Here is a 23,923-nt window from a genome sequence, read left to right on the forward strand (position 1 = left end):
CTAACTTAGAGAAAAACATACTTTTATTAAGTTGATAGTTGATAGATTGGGAGAGAAATTATTGAAAAATTATATAGAAATAAAATTATGTAAAAAAAATATAGATGGGGAAGGATGTCGTTGGATATAGGAACGGATATCGCCGGAGAGAGTGATAGATGGAGATGGAATGAGTTGCGATTTAGGGATTTAAGTTATGAGTTGTTGCTGCTGCGTTGTTATATACCCAAAACATTTGTGTTGCGAAACTAAAACATGTTGCGAAATTAAATTCGCGTTGCGAATTTGAAATTCAGTTGTGAATTTGACTATCGCGTTGCGAATTTGACTATCGCGTTGAGAATTTGACTATCGCGTTGCGAATTTGGAATATCGCAACGCGAATTTGGAAAATCGCACATATTTCCATATTCGCGTTGCGAAATTGAAAATTGGGTTGCGAAATTGGAATTCGTGTTGCGAATTTGTTGGTCATTCTGGTAAATCCAAAAAAAGTTGGTTAAATTTGTATATTATAAGGTATTTTTGGTCGCTGAGGTTAATGTAATTCAATCTATTTTATAATTTTTTTCTTCACATTTTACATTTATTTTGATTTGATTTTTTATGTTGTTTAATTTATTTAAATTTTATTTTGTAATATCATATTTGTTCAATTTAATCTTAAAATTATATTTGTATCTGAAATTGACCCATATTTATTTATATTTTTGTAATTTACTTCAAACTTTATAAATCACATAATAAATTTCATTTCAAATTCTATAAACTTTTGTTCACCAACCTTTTAAATGTATGCAATTTAGTATATTTTTATATTAATTTCAACTCCACATTTTATAATTAATTCGATTTGATCCCTCATCAATGTGTGTTGTTTAATTTATTTAAAGTTTTGTTTCTAATTTCATGTTTGTTCAATTTAGTACTTTAAATTATATTTTTATCAAAATTGACCCATAATTATTTATATTTTTTGTAATTTATTCTAAATCATATACAATTACATATTACAATTCGTTGTTCTCACGTTCATGAAACATTAAAAGGCTAAAAATAACTAACCCAAAAATGATCCGACTTGAAGGCAATCCATATACGATAAGATTCGACCTGAATTTTGTCTGTCAATGATGTGACCCGATCTGAACGATATCAAACTGGAATCCATCCGAATCTGAATTAACCTGGTATTTAGCTGCTTTGGACCTGAACTGTTTTGACATGAACTAACATCGATCCGAAATGAAATTAACCCAACATGAATCCGAATTAAATCTGATATCAAATCAACTTGAAAATGACCCAAACTGATTTGACCTTGACTCAACCTAATCCAAGCCGAACCATTAAATTAAACTGACTCAACATATATCCGATTTGACCTGATCTGACAGAATCCGATTGAAACCTGAAAGATTATATGATTTTACAGCCCTACTCGTGCTTTTTTTCTACATTAACATGACAAATAATTAATACCCTTAAAACAGTGAAAAATGAAGCTTTCCATGGCCATATGTTTATCATGAATCGTAACATTTTAAACAATAATTCCCACCTTTCTTCATCATAGGTTGTCATATAGAATGGTACAATAATATCATTAAAATTTTAATACTTTAACACATATTTTCACTAAAGATATCTATTTTTTAAAAAAATTAATTTAAATTTAGAATTGAATTAATAAAAGATATCTTTCGTTTTCGTACAAAGTCTTTACCGTGACTAAATGAACAAACTGGACAAACCCTTGTTTTCTTCTGCGTAGCATCCGTTGCTTTTGTCGACAATCCTAATGCAAAAATTACTACTACTAATTGGCTCATTTTAGCTTTAAATAATTAGCCAGTCACGACTTAAGGGAGTTATAGATGCTGTGGAAGCTATTGCAGCAATTAAGCTAGTCAATCCCACACTCAAATAGTCAAATCAGCAATTAAGGTAAGATAAGGCTGAGTTTTTCTTCTCTATCAACAGCACAAACAGGCATGAGTTTCTGCTGTAGCCTGTAGTTGAAGCCACCAAGTCCAAACTAGTGGTGACTCAGACGTTAACGATCTAACAAAAACTTGGAGAAAGTGAAACACTAGAATAGGTTAATACCTTTCAAGTTTACTATTTGGATGCTCTATTCTGGCTTTAGATTGTGTGTTGGCAGTTATGGCAGATTCCTTGGCATTTGCTATTTGTGGGCTTTAGCTTGTGGGTTGGCAGTTGAATAAGTTCGGGTTGTTTCTTTCTTTCTTTCTTTCTTTCTTTTTTTTTCCGAACATTTGTATCGAACATTGGTTCCTCTGTGTGATTTGGTGTCGATGAATAAAACTTTTGGGCACTCTTTTCCCCTTCTGTTGTCTTGACTATGTCTCGGCTCAATCGAGGTAAGAGGGAATTCTTACCGAGGTCTGATTTTCTTTTCAAAAGAAAAAAAACATACATAAAGAATAGTTTTGTTTTGAACATTTGCTCTAAATCTAAGGTCTCTCTATCACAATTCCACATTACAAATTTGTACCTACAACTTCACGTTGAATTGTGTGATGAACAAAAACCAGAATTCACTACTGTTCGGGTCTGAGGGTGGCGAGAAGCTACTCAAAGCAACGGAAAAACCCCAGGAATTCTGATGAGTTCTTAATATAAAGGGCGCGATTGAATCACCATAACTTTTTTTTCACCCAGAAGAGGAGGAAGACAACTCACAACACAATGGCAACAGGAGCCCACTTACGTATCAAAGCCTACAGGCAAAAGAAAACATATAACAAACTATCAAACTTCAGAAATGCTGACAATAATAATTGCTATAAGATATATCCAGCCACCACAAACACATTGAAAACTGATTTCAGCTCTTGTTCAAGAGACTTCATTTCAAAAGAAAATGGGCATCCAGATTGAACATATATTAATCAGCAAAGTCAAAACATCTTTTATCCATGGTACTTAATTTGAAACTTCACTAAAACTGTGTGATCTATCACAATTATGTGCTAAACCCATTCCCCGTTATGATTCTTTTATGGGAGGGCACATTCAAACTTCACAATGGATTTTAACAAAGAAATACTTCTGTAACTACCTCAAGTTTGTATTTTTTGCCTACCAATAAAGCACAAAACTCAGACTAATAGATTCACTAAATTTACCAATGCAGACAATTATTTTCCTCCTTTTTAATCCAGAGATACCAGTCCGGCTCGAAGAATCATTGTGACACTAATCTATCAGTTGCCAATGTTTTCCACCAAGAACATAACTTTGCAGCACAGCTTAAGTATCTTGAACAAAATGTCAAAGGTAAAACCTAAATCTAACAGAAAAAAGGTTGGAGTGGAAGGGAGAGAGAGATACCTCCATATAAAGAAAACTAACATGCCTATTTAAATCTCTTGCCTTGTCAGCATATATACGAGATTCTGATGTCAAACGACTGGACATTTGGCTGACCTCTGTGTCATCCACAAAAAAAGAATAAGTTAAATGCATACTTAGTTGAACAAAAATGCAATCTATCAGCCAGTGAAGAAAAAAAGGATAGAATACATCATATTGAACCATCCGTAAAGAAGAAAACTATTAGGTGACTTCAAATTGAAGACAATACATACAAGTAACCTAAGGCGGCTACAAGGTGTAACCATAATTAACTCTGACATCGTATTACATGCCAATTGCTAGTAAAGAACAAAACCAAGTCGAGTTCCTTAATGTTAATTGGCATTAATGTGAACAGATATACAACTCCAAAAACATTCAATGAGAAGCAAAGATAAGTAAAGCAGGCTTTAGTATGACTATTGTACATCAACATCTTATGAATAGCTATAAAAAAGAACAAAAATTACAAAACCTGCACATGAACTGACACAAGGAAAATGGAATTTACTTTAAACACACACAATATATATATATATATATATATATATATATATAGAGAGAGAGAGAGAGAGAGAGAGAGAGAGAGATACCAAAATCATCCAGTTATCCAACAATGTTCAAACGTGTATTACCAATTAAGGGTAATTTATAAAATTTAAAGCATGCAGCAGAAGCAGATTTAGAAGCAACAGGCTGGCCTCACCTACATGTTCTTTTCACCCATTTAACCCGTATATGCAAACGCAATACAAAAAGATGCATTAAATTAGTAAAACCACAATTACTTAACTCATGATTGTAAAATTCAGCATTCACCAGGGTGCATTGGCTCAAACAAAAAGTTCAATTAATTATCAAATAAAAAATAATATAATACCCTAAAATAATTCTGAATTTACGGTCCAACTTTTCACCAACACCAAGAACTTCTTGTACGTTACGAGTCATTATTTGGTGAACTTCATAGAGTTCATCATTCAACTTCGCAATATTTCGTTGAGTACGAGTGTCCAGGAAAGATTTTTTTGTCTTCTGTATGAATGTATCTTAAAGAAAAAGAAAAAAAAAAAGAGAAGATAAAATCAAGACTAGAATGAGGAGCAGCAAAAAGTAACAAAACAAAGTAGAAGAAATACTAGTTGCTTAGTCGGATAAAAAAAACAGAAAAGTCAAACAATATGGAAAATAAGCTTACCAAATTTAATAAAGGCATAAGGCCTGGCAGCTGTTTCAATTTGAGCTCCATTAACACGCTCAAATTCATTCTTGAGGTCTTCCAGATATTGAAATGCAAGTTTCTTAGGATAAGCACGGTCGCACATCGTCAAGTAACAAACACGCCCTTCAATGATATAGCTAGGAACTTAGGTCAACGGTAACAGTAAAACTTAGATGCAATTGCAAATAATACCAAAAAACCATGCAAAAACAAGCCTAATTGAATAACTCAAAATATATCTGAAAAATTGACACGATGAAGAGGATACTGGAATATGTATGGGCCGGTTTCAATAGACATCCTTGAAGCCTCATTATGGCCTTTGGATAGATTCTTAAATAAAGCCTTAACTTGTTGTTTGTACGTTTCAGCATCTGCTAGATCACGACCATCATCTAATCCCTCAGCCAGAGGAAGACCATCAGTAACCCGAGCAATCATCGTCATCTTTACCATCTTTACTCCCCTGTTTCTCAACTACGAAAGATCTTTTCAAACTAATATAGAAGCAAAATTAACACCCGATTAGACATTAAAAAATAAAATGTAAGTCAAAAGTAAAACCCAAATTACATAATATAATATTCAAATTTCGTTAAAAACACATACATACAGATGCAGCTAAACACTAATTGACTATATGTTGATGATTTGGTTCGCAAATCTTAACAGTACAACTAGCCACCACAATGATGACAATACAACAATCTTCAGTCCCATCATTTCAACCCATGAAAATTAACCAAATAAAAAGCATAACCTGATTCAATAATCCCAATATTCACTAAACTCTCGTAATCGATCAAAAGCAATATCAAGCCAAATTTTCGTTTCTAATGAAAAAAAGGACAGTAATGCGACCAAAGACAACCCATCTAATCAATACCGTCACGATCTAAAATAAATATATTTGTTTTCTGGAATTCCAAAATTCAGTTGAAGAAAACGAACGGTTTCTTTAAAAAAAATTATAAGCATATTCAGAATTGATGAACAAAAAGAATCGGTGTTATAGGAGTACCAAATTATAGAATGAAGGATCTTTGGATTTCTTCTCGAGTTCAACGATCTGAAGCAGAAGTAAGAGTCTATGGTCCGACAAGTCCGTTTAATTGGCGAAAATGAAAGGAGAGAGAAAGATAGAGGTATACATATAAGGGTAAAGTATATAAATAGTTTCTGAACTTTTAAGATGTTTGTATTTTGATCACCTAACTTTTAAAAATTATAATACAGTCACTAAATTTTTAATTCATTTTCAGTAAACTCTCGTAATTTACCTCTTATTAATTTTATATGACGTGACACTTACATGCGGTTAACCCTTCCTGTTAACCCCCCTCCTCCTCCTCCTTCTTCAAGACTTCTTCTTCCTCTTCAAAACTTCTTCAATCATAAAACAAGAAACTATATATGAGAATCATAATAGAACTTATTAAAGAAACATTCCATTTACACTTATCAAAATGCAACAACTTCAAATAATGAGCATTGATTCCCTGTTATGCTAGAGGAGGATGAGGAGACTATTGAAAGCTAGTAACCAAGTAAAAAGCAACAGTTGGTGTATGATTCACATTATAAAATCAAATTGTTCCATCCCACCCTTAGAATCTTTAAATCGATGCATATTCAAAGATCATAATATTATAGAAACAACAAAATCTTTAACAGGAAAAAAAAACCCAACAAATTTCATATTAAACAACCAAAAAGAAAGGGGGAACATAGTCCATAAACTGTGCTGAAAGATACACATATTAGATAGAACAAAAGAGATAAAGAACCCCAGAAAAAAAGCCAAGAGAAAGAAATATACCTTTGGGATTTGATGAAGTGAAAGACAGAGATAACAACAGTTGGGGCTTCTTCTTCTTCTTCCTGAAAACCTCGAATGACTCTTACTTCATTGGCTCGATGCAAGCTCCTTTCCAAAGTAAGATTGCCCCTACAAGCTTCTGATTGGATGCTTCTTTATCTCCACTGGCATTCCCACCATGACTGTGTATTCCAAAACATTAGGATCTTCGACATCATCACCATACCCTCAGGCTGAAACGATGTTCACAACCACTCGCTCCCCCTCTAAATCACCCTTCATAGGCATGGGGTCAATCCCATCCATGGACTGAGCATGCAACCCCACTGAGCACAACTCCAACAGGAAGAAGAAAATGTCCCCGATTTCAACACCAGGAACGACCCCTATTGAACCAAAATTTTCTCTTTGCACAAAATCTAGTGATATCCACTTCAGTTCTTTAATCCTTTAACTTGTTTACGCGCAAACTAAAGCTCCAGTGAACCAAATTACACAAAATTCTGACTTTTTTTCTTCAAAATCAGGAAACACCCACTTCATTTTTCTCCAACGTTAACTGTTTATGCACACCTATTTCAACACCAAGAACAACTCCTATTGAACCAAAATTTTCTCTTTGCTCAAAATCTAGTGATACCCACTTCAGTTCTTTACTCCTTTAACTTGTTTACACACAAACTGAAGCTCTAGTGAACCAAATTACTCAAAATTCAGATTTTTTTCTTCAAAACCAAGAAATACCCATTTCATTTTTCTCCAATGTTAAATGTTTATGCACAAAACAATGGCATACATGAGAAGAAGGGGGTTAACGGGAGGGGTTAACGGCAGGTAAGGCCACTTCATATAAAACTAATAGGATGTAATGTAGGTATCTTGCTGAACTAAAAATTTAGTGACTGTATTGTAATTTTTAAAAGTTGGATGACTAAAATGCAAGTTCCCTAAAAGTTTGGAGACTATTTATATATTTTACCCTATATATATATGGATTATTTTTTACTAGAAAAGGAAAATAAGTTGAAAATTAGAAGAGGCGTTGTTTTTATGATCTAGGCTTTTTCAGAGTTACGCTGGGTTGAATTCATCTTGGGATGAGTGTTAAATAATTGGATTTGATTTTTTGTGTTTTAATACCTAATTGAACGGATTATACAAAAATTAGTTGTTTTTCGATTCAAATAAAAGGTTGATGAAGCAGTCCGATTCGATGCTGATAAAGGAATCAAAGCCATGAAATGGGTTGAAGAAGGAAAGCCTGCCCTAGTGCCAACCATTACAGGGTAGGGTCAGCGAAGGCAGTGGCCAAGAGGGAGAAAGGAATGGAGAAAGAAGGCAAAGAGACAAATTGAGGATGCGTAGTTGTTTATATAATTATGAAAATGAACTTTCTTTTTCCCAACTCCTTAGCTTATTTTGCAACGTTGTCCATGCACACGACTCATGCCATCACTTAAAACAAAATTGAACACAATAATGCCAGGAAGTTCGAATCTGAATTATGTCCATCTTCTATGATAAAACTGGTTTTGCTTTACTCCGTAGTGTCAACAACTATTGATTAAGAGTGTTCAATGTTTGATATACATATACATCGCAAATAGCAAATTAATAAGGACAAAAAGAATGCCTCCGGCTCTGGAGTCTGGACTACCAAAATTACATGACTATGCCATAGTCGACACCGATATACAGCAATACAAACTTACGAGATTATGAACAACTCCATGAAAATTTACAAAGTCTGTATCTTGTACATATATTCGCTTATACCCTACTTTCTAAGATGATTCCAAGCAATTGTCTTGGACTTCCTCAAGATGGGATTTTTATCTAGGCTTGTTCTCGCTACCCTTGCTTCGGAATGATGAGAGTGAAAAGAATGAACGTGGTGCTGCAAAATTAGTCAAGTATGCCATTACAAATACAGACCATGAATTCAACAGAGTCGAGAACCAAATCAAAAGCTTCTTCTGGATATGCATAACAGATCGTTCAGTATGTTGGCAGAGGTGTGGTCCAATGGTATCGACTTTCAAAAAATGTTTTGAAATAACTACAAATATCTCGGCTTCATTACATATGAGCTTTTTGGGAAATAGATTCACAGCGCAATGAGAGGGATGGGAATTGTTCGACATAAATTACTTCCAAGAAAGAGAAATATCTGAAAACTAGATTAACATTAATAAGGTGTCACCTTTTATGGAGCTTCCTGACATATGATCTTCCCTTAATCTGAAGTTCACAGGTGCTGCTGGAATGGAAGTACATAAGGATTGAACTGCAAGGGGCCATTAATGAAACTACTTTATTGGGTTCATATATGCAACAAGGAAAAGAAGAAAGCACCATCAAGCTACTCTATGGAAGTAGAAAGTCCAGAGCAATTTTGAGTCGAACTAAATTTTGATAAAGTAACTTCTAGAATACAATCCAGTGAGCTAAAACAATTGTGTTCATCAATACGTACTCTTCTACAGCTGAAGAGGGCATAAAAGCCTAAGCTATAGCTTTACGAGAAAGGGAAGATATTCTATAAAAGTATAAAGTCTGAAGTGATATTTTATTAGAATAATAATTATTGAACCATGCATGCAATCAATGAATATTCAAAATAATTAACAGAAAAAGAATCTTGAATACATTAAGCAAGTAGGACAAGGTAATTAAAGTATAAGGGGAAAATGGGAATTATCGTGATCATTGAACAATTCACCTTCATTGAAGCCATCATAAAGAAGGGTGGCCCTGCGAAAATCCCATTCTTGACTTCCTCAAGTCTTCATGTGATCGACTTGCAGAATCTCTGCCATCCTCTGTGTCATCGTCTCCTTCAGAAGTTGTAGCAGATATCCAGTCTACCAAATTGTCTGTCCCACGGCCTTTTCGTCCAAATTTCAACAATCTTTTGAACCCTTTTGTCACGTCCTTCCGTGGCTGGTTATGGTTTGCATTAGCAACAAGAAATGGTTTCTGAGCACTTCCCCATTTCTTCCTCGTTCGAGCAGCATCCGCTCCTGTTTGAGAAAGTGAGTGAGGATTCCAAGAATCAAGGCTTCTGATTGGGGAAACCATGGAGGCATCAATTTCCGAAGTCTCTTGGGGATAAGAATACAGATGGTGCATGCCAGAATTCCAGGACACAGGGCTTTCTCGTGATGATTCCTGCAGGGATACTGCAGTATGGAATGTAGTGAGCATTGCAGCAGGCAGTTCAGCAACCAATGTAGGGTCAACCTGAGAAAGAGACCTCAAGGAATCACCGTTCTCGGATCCAAAGTTATCCAATTTGTCAGATTCCTGGCTCAGTCTCGATTTTCCATTTTCCATGTCAACAGAATCATCAACCATAGTTTCAAGCTCTGGCCCTTCGTCTGCTTTGGAAATATCCATGGAATCATCAGCCTCAAATGCTAGTTCATCGAACTCTTCACCATTTGGAGTCTCAGGTGCCTCTGATTCTCTTAAATTTGCAATATAAATCCCAGCACCAGAACCTACATCATCACCTTTCTGGAGGAAAGGCTTTGCTTTCACATTCTTCAAAGATTCGTCATTGAAGCTCTGCTCAGTCTGTTTTTTATTAAATTTCATAGGTGCCAAAACAATGTCATCAGAATTCAAGGCAGGCACATCTGAAAATTCCAAATGACCAGAGCTTTTCTTATTGGACTGAGACCGCCGAGACTGTTCATCCTTGCCAAGAGAAATCTCTTCATTGTTACTCTTGCTCCGAGCATATTTTCTCACTTGGAAATGGTTGTTCATCTTGCCAGCTCCAGAAGAGAGCTTTTTCTTTTCTTTTCTGAGATCAGAAAAGGTGGGAACTGATTGTGCAAGAGGATTTTCAGATTGTGTTCTTCGCCTTCCAGAACTGGGATTTGAATCTTTGGCTGCTGACCGTGGAACTGCGACTGCTGTGGTGCGAGGAGTGGATAAAGACACATTTCTATTAGGCAAAACCTTCTTAGAGTTGGAGATCCTTGAAGAACCTTTGACTAAAGATGCCTCATTGTATGATCTATCCTGTCTGTAGTACTGATGATCAGAAAACTGGGAATGATCTTCATCTTCTTCGCTCTGGATTGAACTTATTGGATGCTGCCAAATGCATAGCCTTATCAAAATTAGTAACAAATATTCCATCAGACATTTTTTAGATTCTCAAAACCTAATAATGAAGGTCCATCTAAAAGTTGTGAATTTTAGCATTTATTTCCGAAAACATAACTGCAACAGGAGATACCTGCTCCCTTTGTGATTGTAAATTGAATGACCTCCCTTTCTTTGCTTCTCTAAGAGCACTAGACATAGAAGCTTGTCTATCAGAACCAGAAAACTTGGCCTTCATCTCAGTTCTGCTTTGCTCAAGAATATCCTTTATAGCCTTCAATTTGGCTTCCTTCTCACCCCTTTTAGAACTCCATTCTTCCCTCAGTTTTTGTCAGGTAACTGTGTAGGAGATACATCTAAGGCCACATGTCTCTTGTACTGTGAGCTTCCCTCCTGTTCAATATGCTCATCAGCAGGATTGATTCTCCTTGCAGAACTGAATTGATCACCAGGAACCCGAAGTTTGTGCTCTGCAAAAAGCTTTTCAAGTTCATTTGCCTTCATTTTTAACTCATCATTCAGCTCCTGGTTTCCCCTTGTCTGCCTTATCCTCGGAGTTTGATCTACTGGAACCATTGGGGAACTTAAACTCTCTGCACTCTCAGGAACTTTTTGACCAGGAACAGATTTGTTATTTGTACTACTCTGCAACTTCTTGCTCGGTTCAGAATCTACTGGAAACTGTTTCTTGAACTTCATTTTATGGACTCCAGAATCCTCAATTTTGCTCATCTGCTTCTCAGATGATGCCAAGCCTTTCATTCCCACTTCCTCAACTTCTCCAGTAAAAGATTTCCACTGTAGCTGACTGAACTGACCACCTTCAGTGCCTTTATACTGAGCCTCGTTCAATGTTAGCCCAAAACCACCTTCAAACTGCCCTGAAAATGTTCGGGAGTGGCCTGAAGCCCTAAGACACTTGTTTTACTGATTGGTCCTTGCCTTGAGCCTCCACTCAATTCTTTAATTCACCCTCAGCTGTGGCATCCCCCCCTACAACTTGCAACTGATTAGTGGGTTGGTTTACAACCCCAACAATCGCAGCCTTAGTAGTTAAAATTCGAGACTGCACCTCCAAACCTCCACTCTCTCCTGTTATGGAACCATTAACCTTCTCTTGAGAAACCACTTGATCACCCAACTCGACTTGTTCAGACTTACCTGTAAAAGACTGATATTGGATGTTCTGCAATCCCAATTGATCCTTCCGACTGGTCCACCCCTTCAACCTCACACCCTCTTCTTTCCCCAAAAGATTACCAACCTGTGATTGCACTTCTCCCTGATCTTTCAACACATAATCAGCAGCTTTATTAGGAGCACTTGTAGGTTCAGCTTTAATTGAACTAACCTTGTCAGTCAAACCCTTCTCATCTTTTTGTTCCTTATCATTAACCTTGTCAGTCAAACCCTTCTCATCTTTTTGTTCCTTATCATCAGATAAACCTTGAAACGCAGTGTTTTTACCTTGAAACACTAAAGATGAGGAGGGTGTGCACAAAGGGTTATCTATGTTACCGTCCTTCTTATCATTACCCAAGTCAATGCTCATGTCACTCGCACCACTCCATCTTCTTAACACCGCCTTTTCAGCAGCTGCTGGCGCAGATGAAACGTCAGATGAAAGTCTTCTTAGTTCAACAGATTTGCCTACAGCAATGGGTTTTTCTGAACCTGAGGTCTCCTTCTGTTTGTTCTCGAAGAGATTGATTTTGTCCTGCACGCTAAGCCGCCTAGCCGGTTGACTGATTTGACTAGGCGATGATTCAGTCACCCCTTCCTCTTCCTTCTCTTCTTGTTTTCAACTTGGGAACGTTGTTGTGAGGTACTTGAAGGCCTTGGTTGTTGAGATGAGGGTAGCTTTGATTGGTCTATATGGTGCTGGGTCTGCATTGTGTTTGGTTTTATTTGTTCTTGGTGCTTATTTTGGCAAGGTTGGTGGGGCCTGCAATTGACATGGGACCCATTTTGGTCTTCACCGGGGTCATTGATTGACATGTCAGATCCCCACGAGGCTCGAACCACCTGATCATTAACAGCTGATTGAATCAGTTCTTGTCTTCTCTGGCATAATGATATGAATTTGGTGCAAGCCTCACTGCAAAATTATTTAAATTTTTCACATGAGAATAATTATTACCAAAAAAGGTTTACCATATCTAGCGAAATTTCCAATAGCTACTTTGTCCTTAACAATAAGGAAATAGGACAAAGTCAATAGCAAAATATCAGACAGCTTGTGAACATATTGAGGCAAACTTGGTCAGCCTTGTTACCACGAAGGGCCCCAATGCAAGAGTGCTATGAACTGCCATCTTTTAACAATTCAATCACTTTCAGTCCTTTACCCTACTTGGGTTTTTACAGAATAATCCACTTGCAAAGGGAACCCAATGCTCCTAAACACAGTACGAAAACAAATACGAAAGAGATATTTGACTAGTTTTCTAACTCTCAACAGCGGAAATCATTATCTGTTGGTAATAAAACACGGCTGTTATTTGGACCTTCCATGCCCAACAAACGGAAGACAATCATCTTGAAATTAACCCTATATGGAAGAATACCCTACTTAGATCAGCTGATGAAAATGAAATATAAAATAAACAAATAATAATAATAATAATAATACAAAAGAGATGTCATTTTAGGACACCAAAAAGAGGTTCAATGTTACCTTCAACTAAGAAAGAACAAGGTAATATTTCATTTTCAAAAAAGCTTAACAGTTAGATGATGCTTCTAAGTTCTAACCTACTAATGGAGATTATATAACTCAAACACAGATAAAAAAAATCTGACTAGTAGCATAGCTAGCCCCACAACAAGGACAGTAAACAATGCTACCAGGAAGACAAGGGTTTCACCCTAGCTAACGTGAAAAATGGCATACTAAAGAGGCACAAGATCTCACTGAAAAGGATTTCTAGATTTCTTACTTCAAGCGATGAGCACCAAATTGATCTGCAAACTGCTGGAGTTTCAATACAGTGTCAGGACTAAAACCAGCTGCAGATGAACGAGCGAAAGCTGTTGCCAAGTCCTGCTGAATTGCAATAAGGCGTACATTAATGGCCCTTAAAACCTCCTTCCTACGTAAATAGGAAATACAACCACCAAATTAGAAAGCAAAGGTGATGAAGCCAATGAAAGATCCAATTGTAGCAATGAAAGCTGTTTTTGTATGAAATGTTTTGGACACCCTGAGCAACTCCATTTCCCGAGTAACAAATGCAATGACTCATGTTTTTTTTTTACTGTCTACTTTCTGCCCATCTAAAATTCATTTATTGATTATAAAAAAATCATTTATTTTCGGTGCATCCAATCTTTTCCTTGCCTAAAGCATGGAAAATGTTGTATCAGGCATAAAATTTCAACAGAAATCAACTTATCAGGTTCCAAAGAATGTACATGCAGCAGTATTTGATGTCACAACCATCCACAAATTCAAATTAATCAAAATTTAGCGGAAAAATATTGTCATCACAGATCCGAAAGGCTAAAAAGAGAAATGGAGTTACTTTGTTGCATCAGCAGCTGCAATCATTCCTGCTTTGCCCTCACCTGTCACAAATTATCCAAACACTCAATTTTCAGCAATGACTTGGGACAGCAATCCAACTCAATCAAACAAGATCACAGACTTATGATTTTACCTAACCACTAAAATGCATAAGTAATTATGACACAAATAAATAAACTAAATATTAATTAGATGTATAAAAACAATAATTTTCCATAAATTACTTTAAAAAGAATACAAAGAAGGAGGCCACAAGTACAAACAACTTAATTCTACATCGAAAAATATATTCAAAAATAATAATTCTACATTGAAAACAGAAAAGAACAATGAAACTTTTAAGAGGAAACAATTTGTGATGGGAAAAAATAAAACAAAACTAACGCACCAGAAGGCTGATCTCCCACCCCCTGAAACATAAGGGTTCCCAGATTCAGTATGTTCTAAAGTAAATTGCACCAAATTAACAAAGCAAACCTTTTCCTATAGATTATAGGTAAAGGACAGTAATACTAATACCTGAAAATATATTCTTCGAGCTGCTTCCAACTGAGACATCTCTGCATCAAACGTGTTCACTAATTCCAACACCTCCGGTGTACTAACAAATAGCACAAACCTGGAAAAATGGGCCAATCATATAAAAATTTGAAGCCAAAAATCCCCGTATGAAATGAAAAGAAAAGCCACAGTTGTTGAATATCTCTACCCTCTCGATTGTTCCTTTTGTGAACCAAGTCTTGGCATTTTTATGCTTTTCAACTTCAAGCTTAATTGACTGAAGTGACAGTGCAACCTGTTCCTCTGCCACCTTTAAATGAGTAACAAAAGGCTTTACTACAGAAGCAAGCTTTTCTGTGCTTCCATTACTCGAAACAAACAATTCACATCTGCCGATAGGAAGAAACATGGAAATAGTTATAAATAGGAAGAAAATTAGGAACATTATACAAAGTCATAGATCAATATCCTCACCTTGAACACTTCGGTGACAACTGGAACACCACATAATCAAGAAGCCTATCAGATTTCATCTTTTCTCAATGAGATTTACTAAATTCCCGAGTCTAACACTTAACATAGGCAAATATACTTCTGAGGAGAACAAGTAGCAAAATTTCAATTGATAAGACCTCAAAGTTCAAAGCAAAATGCAGATTCTGCAGTAAAAAAAAAACATAAATATATAAAGGAATATTTGAAATCCTTTAAAATGTCAAATAAGATTATGTTATCCAATAGTTTCACTTACATTTAAAATTTGAACTTATTAACCTACACGTGCTAATCAAATAATGAAACCAATATCTTAATGATTCAAATTAGAAATGAAAAACAACATTATGCATTTACACTAACAACAAAGTTGAAAAAAAGATAGTAGAAACCCCAAAAACTTTAAGGAAAAAAACATACCGACTAATTTAGACCAAAACTTACCAAAAATAAACAATGGATCTCAATCTAGAAATTAGATGAAAACCAGAAATGCACCTGCGAAAACATAAACTCTTGGGGCTGCGAGAGAAATCCATTCTTCACCTATATAAATCAGATACAACGCAGATCTGATTCCACCTAAAAAGCTCCAACTTTAAGTACTAAAATAAACTACAACATTTTGCACAAAAAGTCAAGATAAAGAAATTCCAAATGCAAGCACAAATAAAAAAAACAACTGCAGACAAATTGCTTGCTAAAGATAAAGCACTCAAGAAATAATTAAACTTCATTTGAGGTAGAGGTGTTGGATCGGTTGAGAATAAAAGAGTTACCTTATACTAGAGAAAAAAAAAAGATAAACGGTGAGATCTTGGAGTGGGAATAGGATCCTACTAATCATCTCTCAGATGGGTACCTGCATTTGGGGGGTTTTCTTTTGTAGTTCTAAATTAAGAAAGTTAGAGAATTTAGCTTTAAGGGTGTTTAGTTTATATTTATTTATTTATTTTCGATGAAAAAAACTTAGAAAGACAAGGATGGTTTTAGATTTACTCTCATCCTCTCAAATGACAATCTTTTCTTTCTTTTTTTATGGTGACTTTGCTTTCTCTCTCTGCCCATTGAAAATATACAGTACGGAGAGAAAGGAAGAGAGGGGCTATGTTTTCTTTCGGACAAATTTTTGAGGTTTTAGAAACATTAATGATTTCTTTAATAAAATGTTCCCGTATTTACAAAAAAAAATGGCTTCGTTTTTTACGTTGTAGATTACAATATTCTCCTTTTTTGTTTTAGCGGTTTCATTATTTGAATCTTTTGGTGTAGGATTTACGGTATCTGAATCTTTCTTGTTTTTTCAAATATTTAGATAACATTACATTATACGAGATAAGATTGGAATACAAATTTAAGAACATTGCTGTATTTAATTATTAAAAGTAATCATGTATAATATGTTTTATTTCAATGAATAATCATGTTTTTATTAATTTAGTGTAATTAATAAAATATAGTAGCAGACGTAATTATTCGAATTCAATATCTTTAAAGATAACAATATTTTTTTTAAGTTTCAATCAACGGGGACATTCGATATACCAATTACGTGAATAATCATTTTTACATCTGAATAATTTTCTTAAGTTGAATATATACCATGTAATAAACTATAATCATTTTTAAAAAATTAAATAAATGATTTTTATCAGATTAAAATAACTGTAGATTTAAAATATACTTTGAGTTTTATAAATAAAATGTTGAATATCTAACAGCTTCCATACAATACCTTCTCCAATGTGACCAAGGATATAATTGTCCGAAAGCAAAGAGGAAATGGTAATTGATTTGATAGACCACTATAAAAGAGGGAGACATGGAGGGGGTATCTGAGTCATTCCAAGCATAATCAAGCTGCGGTCAACCGTCCATAATATCAAATTTATGAAATCAGAGAAGGATGTTTAAGACCAAAATCCTTGACGGTTCTTTTAGAGATAATTAAAATTTTGAGAGAGACACTGAAATGGACGTCTCGGGTATCGTACAGTTCAAGCACTGATTGTGATTGACTCCTCTGATAAAGAAAACAAAATATAAATAGAGGAAGATTAGATTAGTGATTAAAATATATTTAAATACAGACTAAAATTAATTAATTAAATTAGATAGGATTTATATGAATTTATAGTCAACGATTACTCTCCATTTTGCGCCTAACCGCCGCCCACCAAGAATTTGGTTTTTGGTTCATAACATCTAGAGAAGAATAAACATGAAGGAAATGACTGTTTTTTAAATTGAAACTAGAAAGAAAAAGAAGAATAGCAACTGAAATCCTGATTCGCCGATTAAAGGCATGCAAATTTCTCATTCTAGTTATCTGCCAAACCACGTGATTGAAGTATGGTAAACCCATACAAGCAAAAGATTCTTAAGCTTTATGTGTTACGGGTTCCATGGCAAAGTTCTCTTCTATTTCAACCCTTGATAGACGGTAACCTCTTATAATTTTCAACTTCACTTGATTGTAGCTTATATACACTCTTTATATTTTATGGGGTTTTTATTCTTTTTTTATAATTAAAATTTTTTATTACCCAAAATCAACCAGTACAACATTAAGATACAAAGAAACGGAACGAAATAAGCAGTGATCATCCAACACAAAAACAAATATCACCCTATATTCCAATTCCTAGAAAGAGTAATATTAACATTGTCATTACAATTGAATTTCCTATTGTTTAAGTGCAGTCCAATTATATCTCTGATTGTATGGAATAATTCTTGAGCATTCTTGGATCTACCTTGGAACATTCGCTTGTTTCTTTCATCCCATAATAAGTAAATAGTAGCATTAAAAGATAACTTCAGAATAAGAGTGAGCATTGATTTGCCTTTCCAAGCATTGGAAGCCCTTGCACAAAAAGCGTCCCCCGGGCAAGGGAAGAAGTGAAGTCCCGAGAGAGAGAGAAAACATTTTTCCAGATTGAATTAGCCATAGGACAGAGCAGAAAAATATGGTCCCTAGTTTCCAAAGGCTCATCACATAGCATTGGTTTTTTATTCTTTAGCTGCTTGCTTTGATGAAGAAATGAGGTCATTGAACTCTTCTAGTTTCTGCGCTGGTTAAGATTTTATGGTAAAATTAAAAAAAAAGAAGAAAATTCTATATATATCTGACAGCCCCCTGACTGAAATGTTAAGCAAAAACAAACACGTTGTATGATTGCTTGAAAGTTAGAAGCATATGAAGTAACTACGATTTTCGTTTGACTTTCTCTCCGACAATTGATATCATTCCACTTGGACTTTTAGGATTTTTTTACTGTACCCTTTGTGTGTGTGTGTTTTTAATCCAAACGTTTGTGCTCTACCTGGAGATTTCAATGTTGTCAACTTTGTTATTATGTTGATTTAGGTGCAAGGAAATATGAATTAATCATATTCTGGGACATAAGTGCAAAAGCAGTGTCAAAAGCTAAAGGGAAAGAATTCCAGTCTTCTCTCTCAAAAGGGGAAAAACTTAAAAGTAGATAATGTTTCTTTTTACTTCAGTTAAATCTCCGTTGTTTATATACAAGTAAAAAACATGTCAATTTTACTTACTTCAGGTACGTACATCACCATTGTTTATTTGGGTTAGGTCAACTTCAATAGATCTTTGATTAGGCTCCCAAAATGTTTTGGGACCTTAATGTGTATACAGTGTTATGACACTGAGGTAAGGCTAACGCTATAAATGTTTGGACCAAGACATTGCCATTGGCTATTAAATCAAAACCTTAGTATATAGGATTTATGGTCTGCAATCTTTTTATCTGATATTTGTAGGTTCGTCCATATCTAGAATATAAAAAAGACACTGGTGAAAACTCTGTTTAGCAAGGGATGTAATAAGGTTATATCTAATTTATTATTGCTAGCAAGTGTTTGTGGGGATTCATTTTATTTAATTTCTTTTAAATTGATCTACCACTGGGAAAACAAGTCATATTGCATTGGTTGGATATGCCATCTCGTGTGAATAATGTAGTAGGAATCTTGTTGCAGATTTGTGATTACCCTGTGAATGGCTTGTCCAACAACAAAATATGGTCACTGCATTGGATCGGATGAACGATTTTTGGAAGTGTTTTTATCTATAAATGATGCAATATTAAGACCAAAGTCAAACACTTAAAAAATTGTAAATAAGATCTCTCCAAAGATTTAATTCTAATATTACTTAACTGAATATCAATTTAATTACTATTAATATCGAAAACTTTTACAAAAATCATGAATTTCAATAGAATTATTTGTAGGTTCGAAGATCATTTAAAATGTAGGATATATAATTTAATGTTTGAATTTCAAGAATTTTATTGAAAACTGATTTTAGTTTAAATTTATTCATTTCAATAATAAAATCATCAAAATATCTAAAACTAGCTCCACTAAAAGAAAACTTAAAAATTATACACATGCACTTAACTACTTAACCATTGGAATAATGAAATCATAAATACATTTGGAATAAATTTATTATTGTTATTATTTAAATAATACCATATGATTATAAAGTAGTATATGTTCATAATAATTTTTAGTCATTAACAACGTAGATGCACACACCCTGCAATCGCAGTTGAAATCCAAAATCCCTAGAAAGAGTAATATTTCTTCTTATTAATGAAATCATTTGAAGAATTTATTAAATTATTAATTAAATATATAATTTAATAGTTTTATTTTTGAAACTATATATAATTGTAACATCCTCAATATCGGGTTAGTGACTAAATTGTAAAGTCTTATAATTTGGTGATTGAATAGTATAAAGATTTATTTGTAAATTATTGTATAGAATTGAATTGAAAGGAATGAGGAATGGAAGGGCAAAGAGGTCATTTACAAGGAAATAAGAAAGGAAGGGTTATATATTAATCCACGTGGGTTGAAGAGGGGAAAACACAAAGGCTTCCAGAGTTCTTTTCTTCTTCTTTCTTCCTTGTACGAGTAAAGCAAAACAAAGGTGAGTTTTCTGATTATTGAGTTTCTTGTTAAATTTAAGATTGGGTTTTGATTATTAGATGATAATTAAGCTTAAGGAAAGCTTAAGTTATCTTAAAATCAAAGGATGATAGAGTAAGAAGAGATTAAAGATTAGAGGTTCTTGAATGAAATCTTGGAATATAGTTCATATCTAGAATTGGAAGTTAAATTTTACTTGTCATCAATCTAGTTAAGACATATTAAGTGTTAGAAGTGGAATTAAATCATGTTGCAAAGTTGGTATAATTCTTGAATTTCATGAGGAGGATAGGATTTTGAAGTTTAAGATGAAATAAGTGAGTATAGATTGGTTTAAGTATGTGTAATGGAGTTAAGAATATAAAAGGGAATGAAAGATGAAGGAATTAAGCTAAAATAGATAAGTTTTCGGGTTCAAGAAGTGAATTCTGGGCAGAGTGCATCGATACACATCCATTGTGTACCGATGCATCAAGGATAAGATCCCAGAAATTGTTGAAGGTGCATCGATGCACATGAAGTGTATCGATGCACTCCTTTAAAATAAAAAACATCGAATGCCATCAGTGTATCGATGCACAAGTAGTGCATCGATGCAACCCTTAATATTTAAACATCGAATGGGATTTGTGTACCGATGCACAGGTAGTGCATTGATGCACCCGTTAAGGGATGCATCGATACACTGTAGAGTGCATCGATGCATACCTTCATTAAAAAATGAAAATAACTTCCTTTTTAGCCTAAGGAGTAATAGTTTAGAATATATCAATTAGTATTCTGATATGTATCAATGTATTACTATGTATATATAGAACATAATCTTGTTCTGGAACAATCAAAGGACTAGAATCGAATCAAAACAAGGCTAAGGTAAGTGTATTTTATAGTTAAAATGTATATAGACAAGACTTGTGATAAGTCTATCTCTGATAGTTGAATTCATGATTCTATACTCATGTACATGCATACATATACTATTGTGATAGTGATTGCATGTATAATTCATCATGTGTTAATATGATATTAAATGAACGAATGTCATTGCCAGAGAAACAATTCAGGTATATGGAATAATGGAAATGATTATATGTGTTTATATGAAAAGTGATGAAAGAGATATGAAATGAGAATTAAGCCCATGTTATATGATATGAGAGCTGTAGGTATAGTTGGCATGCCAAGAGTCGAGGGTTACAGTGGTCCTTCGGGACATATCCAGTGGTCATTCGGGACGTAGTGGTCCTTCGGGACATATCCAGTGGTCCTTAGGGACGTAATGATCCTTCGGGACAAATATTCACTGCCCTAGTGGGAATTTATCAAGCTGTGGTGACAGCGTTAGTGCACAATCTCAATGTAGTCACATACCTTTGTTCTCAATAATGTACATGGGAAAATGATGAATAAATTAAAGTGAAAATGGTACAAGAAGGTAAGTCTTATAAGTGCATGATATGATTATATATGTTTACTGTAATAAATACATGCATATTGAAATGTCATGATCATAAGGTAAAAATACATATTCATGAATCTATTGTTACATGTTTATTTATTGCCTCACTAAGTCTATGACTTAGCGTGTAAGTGATTTACTTGTAGGTACCAAGAAACAAGAAGAGCAGTACTAGAAGTGACAAGAACAACATCACTACTAAAAGATCAGATCAGAAGTAATTGACAAAGTAGGTATTTTGGGTTATGCATAGAGTGTTGGCATGAAATAAGTTGTTATTTACGAATGCTCTGATCGATTTTGTATTTCGTGGTCTCTCTTATGTAAATTAACATATTTTGTTTTAATAAAAGTTTAAAATTTCCTTGTTTTTCTTTAAGTGTCAAAGTTTGAAAAGTCAATGTGACACCTCGGACTCATATTCGGGTCGGATACGGTTTAGGGGTGTTACAATAACATTAAATAAATGCATGATGGAGACAATCTACCAACATTATGTCAAAATCAAAAAGGCAAGGAAAAATCCTAACAATTTAGAGTTTTAGATAATTAGATTTATCCTGAAGCTAGTGGGAGAGAAAGGAGCTGCTTCTCTTTGCCCGGGCCCAAATCCAGTCGAGCCATACAATGGTATTCACGGCAAATATATTAATCACCTTTATTAAGATTAAAATTAATACTAAAAAACTCCTCAAAATCTGGGGGGAAATAATGTAAGTTACAAAACCAAATAATAAGTTAAAATTTGTATATTATTTATATATTTGCAAGCTGCAAAAGAGTGAGTTTCTTTACAGGAGGATGAAAATATACAGAGATCCATATGTACAGATCAAACACAATGACAAAGTAAACCACACACACACAAAATCATATGTACATGAAAAAAGTAAAAATAAAAAAAGAGAACAAGTGAGAATAATGTACAAAACAAGTTCCTATGTCTGTCATCTCTCGCCGTCGGAAACTCCAAGAATTGCAGTCCTAATTTCTCGATCGGTCTTCCTCATCCAATCCTCTTGTTCTTGATGAGTGTCATCATAATTATTAGTTATTATATATATTTATATATGCATAAAGATATATAGTGAAACTTCAACAGAAGTTTTATATATATACAAAAAGTTTCTTTCATCTGTCGATCCTCCAAAAGAAAAGTCGCCGATTTTCTCTCTTAACGGTCCAAAGCACTCATCACGATCCTACAAAATTTAGAATACATGATTAGTTAAACACTTGGAACAAATTATTATTTATTTTTCAATTGAATTCATAAGCAAAATAGCAAACAGAAAACGAGAGCTAACCAATCGTAAACAGTCGGACTTCTCGGTTCATCTCCTTGGAGTGTCGGCGATTTTCTTCTCGTGAATCTCCTGAAATCCCCAGATGGTGTCCCCGCTGCAACCATTAAAACATTTTTAAGCATTACCGGATAGATCTGCTAACGAAGAATAATAAGAGGAAAGAAAACATGAAAATGGAACATACGTGACAAAGGTGTCCCAGGATTGCTAGACCCGGAAGGAGAGTCTGGAACTGAACCCGGCTCCACAGATATGTTTTTCAAACCAGAGTTGCTCTTAAGAATGGTAATGCTCCTGGTTATCACCACCTTGCTATTATCAACAGTAGCAGACAATGCTCGTGTGGCTGAAAAGGAATTATACTTTCGTAGTTTTCCGAGGCCGGTTTCTGGCATAGGCCCGGCAAGCGTTTCGTCCCAAAGTTTGTCTAGGATTCCCATGATCAAACTCTCCTTCTCTATAACGTAACACCCGTTAAAAAGCCGTATAACAAACGATTACTCGTGTATATGTGTGTGTGTGTGTATCAGTGTATATCAATGTTTTTCTTCTTGTTGTTATATATATTTGTTTTTGTGATCCGGCAGAGAAACGACTGTTACTAAGAGAGGGGAGGGAAACGGCGGAAGGAAAAGATTTTTTATGTGGTGGGGATATTGTTGAAAGAGTTTTTTGTTTCTTTATTCTCATTAGAAATGGTGGATAGGGTTTTTTTTATAGAGGAGGGGAGGAGGGAGAGAAGGGCGTTGAAGGTCATTGTTTAAAAGATGGCTAAATTTGGGTGCATGGCTCCGGCTAGTATGGCTTCATTTCAAGCCACGCAACAAATTTAAACTTTGATTAAATTTTGGATCGTTGAGGTTTAAAACTAAATTAGTTTGATCGTTTTAATAATTAAGTGATGAATTCTATAAGCATTGCTATAATTTATCAGGATATAGTTATTAAAATATTAATGACTAAATTGGAATTATTTTTAGAAACGAGTTAATTGTGAAACACGAAATAAGATTTAGGTGTTTTAACAATAAATAAATGTGTGATTGGTATATATTATGCAAAATTTTTAGCTTTACACTTTTTTTTAGGATCTTTGGACAAAAGAAAATTAAAGGCTGAGATTAACTCT

The 23,923-nt window shown here is 34.5% G+C and overlaps 2 protein-coding genes and 1 pseudogene across 4 annotated transcripts; all 3 read right to left on the reverse strand.

The window, feature by feature from the left end:
- Positions 1–2,448: 2,448 nt before the first annotated feature.
- LOC120133311 (25.3 kDa vesicle transport protein-like) lies at positions 2,449–5,735 on the reverse strand. 2 transcript variants are annotated; one of them, XM_039149917.1, is made up of 6 exons: positions 5,625–5,735; positions 4,872–5,100; positions 4,580–4,740; positions 4,284–4,430; positions 3,358–3,455; positions 2,449–2,744 (listed from the first exon to the last, which is right to left on the reverse strand). In XM_039149917.1, exons 2-6 carry the CDS (start codon positions 5,057–5,059, stop codon positions 2,703–2,705), a joined length of 636 nt encoding a protein of 211 aa, XP_039005848.1. In that variant the 5' UTR covers positions 5,060–5,100; positions 5,625–5,735; the 3' UTR covers positions 2,449–2,702. The 2 variants fall into 2 exon arrangements, with proteins under 2 accessions (XP_039005848.1, XP_039005849.1); XM_039149918.1 differs by having other exon boundaries at positions 2,451–2,744; positions 3,379–3,455.
- On the reverse strand, positions 3,904–23,451 carry LOC120133312 (dormancy-associated protein homolog 4-like). Of its 2 annotated transcripts, XR_005517084.1 has the most exons (4): positions 22,979–23,451; positions 22,795–22,888; positions 22,556–22,689; positions 3,904–3,936 (listed from the first exon to the last, which is right to left on the reverse strand). XR_005517084.1 is itself a non-coding variant. In XM_039149919.1 (3 exons), the coding sequence occupies exons 1-3, from the start codon at positions 23,232–23,234 to the stop codon at positions 22,662–22,664; spliced, it is 378 nt and encodes a 125-aa protein (XP_039005850.1). In that variant the 5' UTR covers positions 23,235–23,451; the 3' UTR covers positions 22,489–22,661. The 2 variants fall into 2 exon arrangements, 1 of the variants encoding a protein (XP_039005850.1); XM_039149919.1 differs by lacking the exon at positions 3,904–3,936 and having other exon boundaries at positions 22,489–22,689.
- Positions 8,183–16,136, reverse strand: LOC120133250 (annotated as a pseudogene).
- Positions 23,452–23,923: the final 472 nt, after the last annotated feature.

The sequence above is a fragment of the Hibiscus syriacus genome, unplaced genomic scaffold (assembly GCF_006381635.1).
Source record: "Hibiscus syriacus cultivar Baekdansim isolate YM2019G1 unplaced genomic scaffold, ASM638163v2 tig00110578_pilon, whole genome shotgun sequence".
Lineage (NCBI taxonomy): Eukaryota > Viridiplantae > Streptophyta > Magnoliopsida > Malvales > Malvaceae > Hibiscus > Hibiscus syriacus.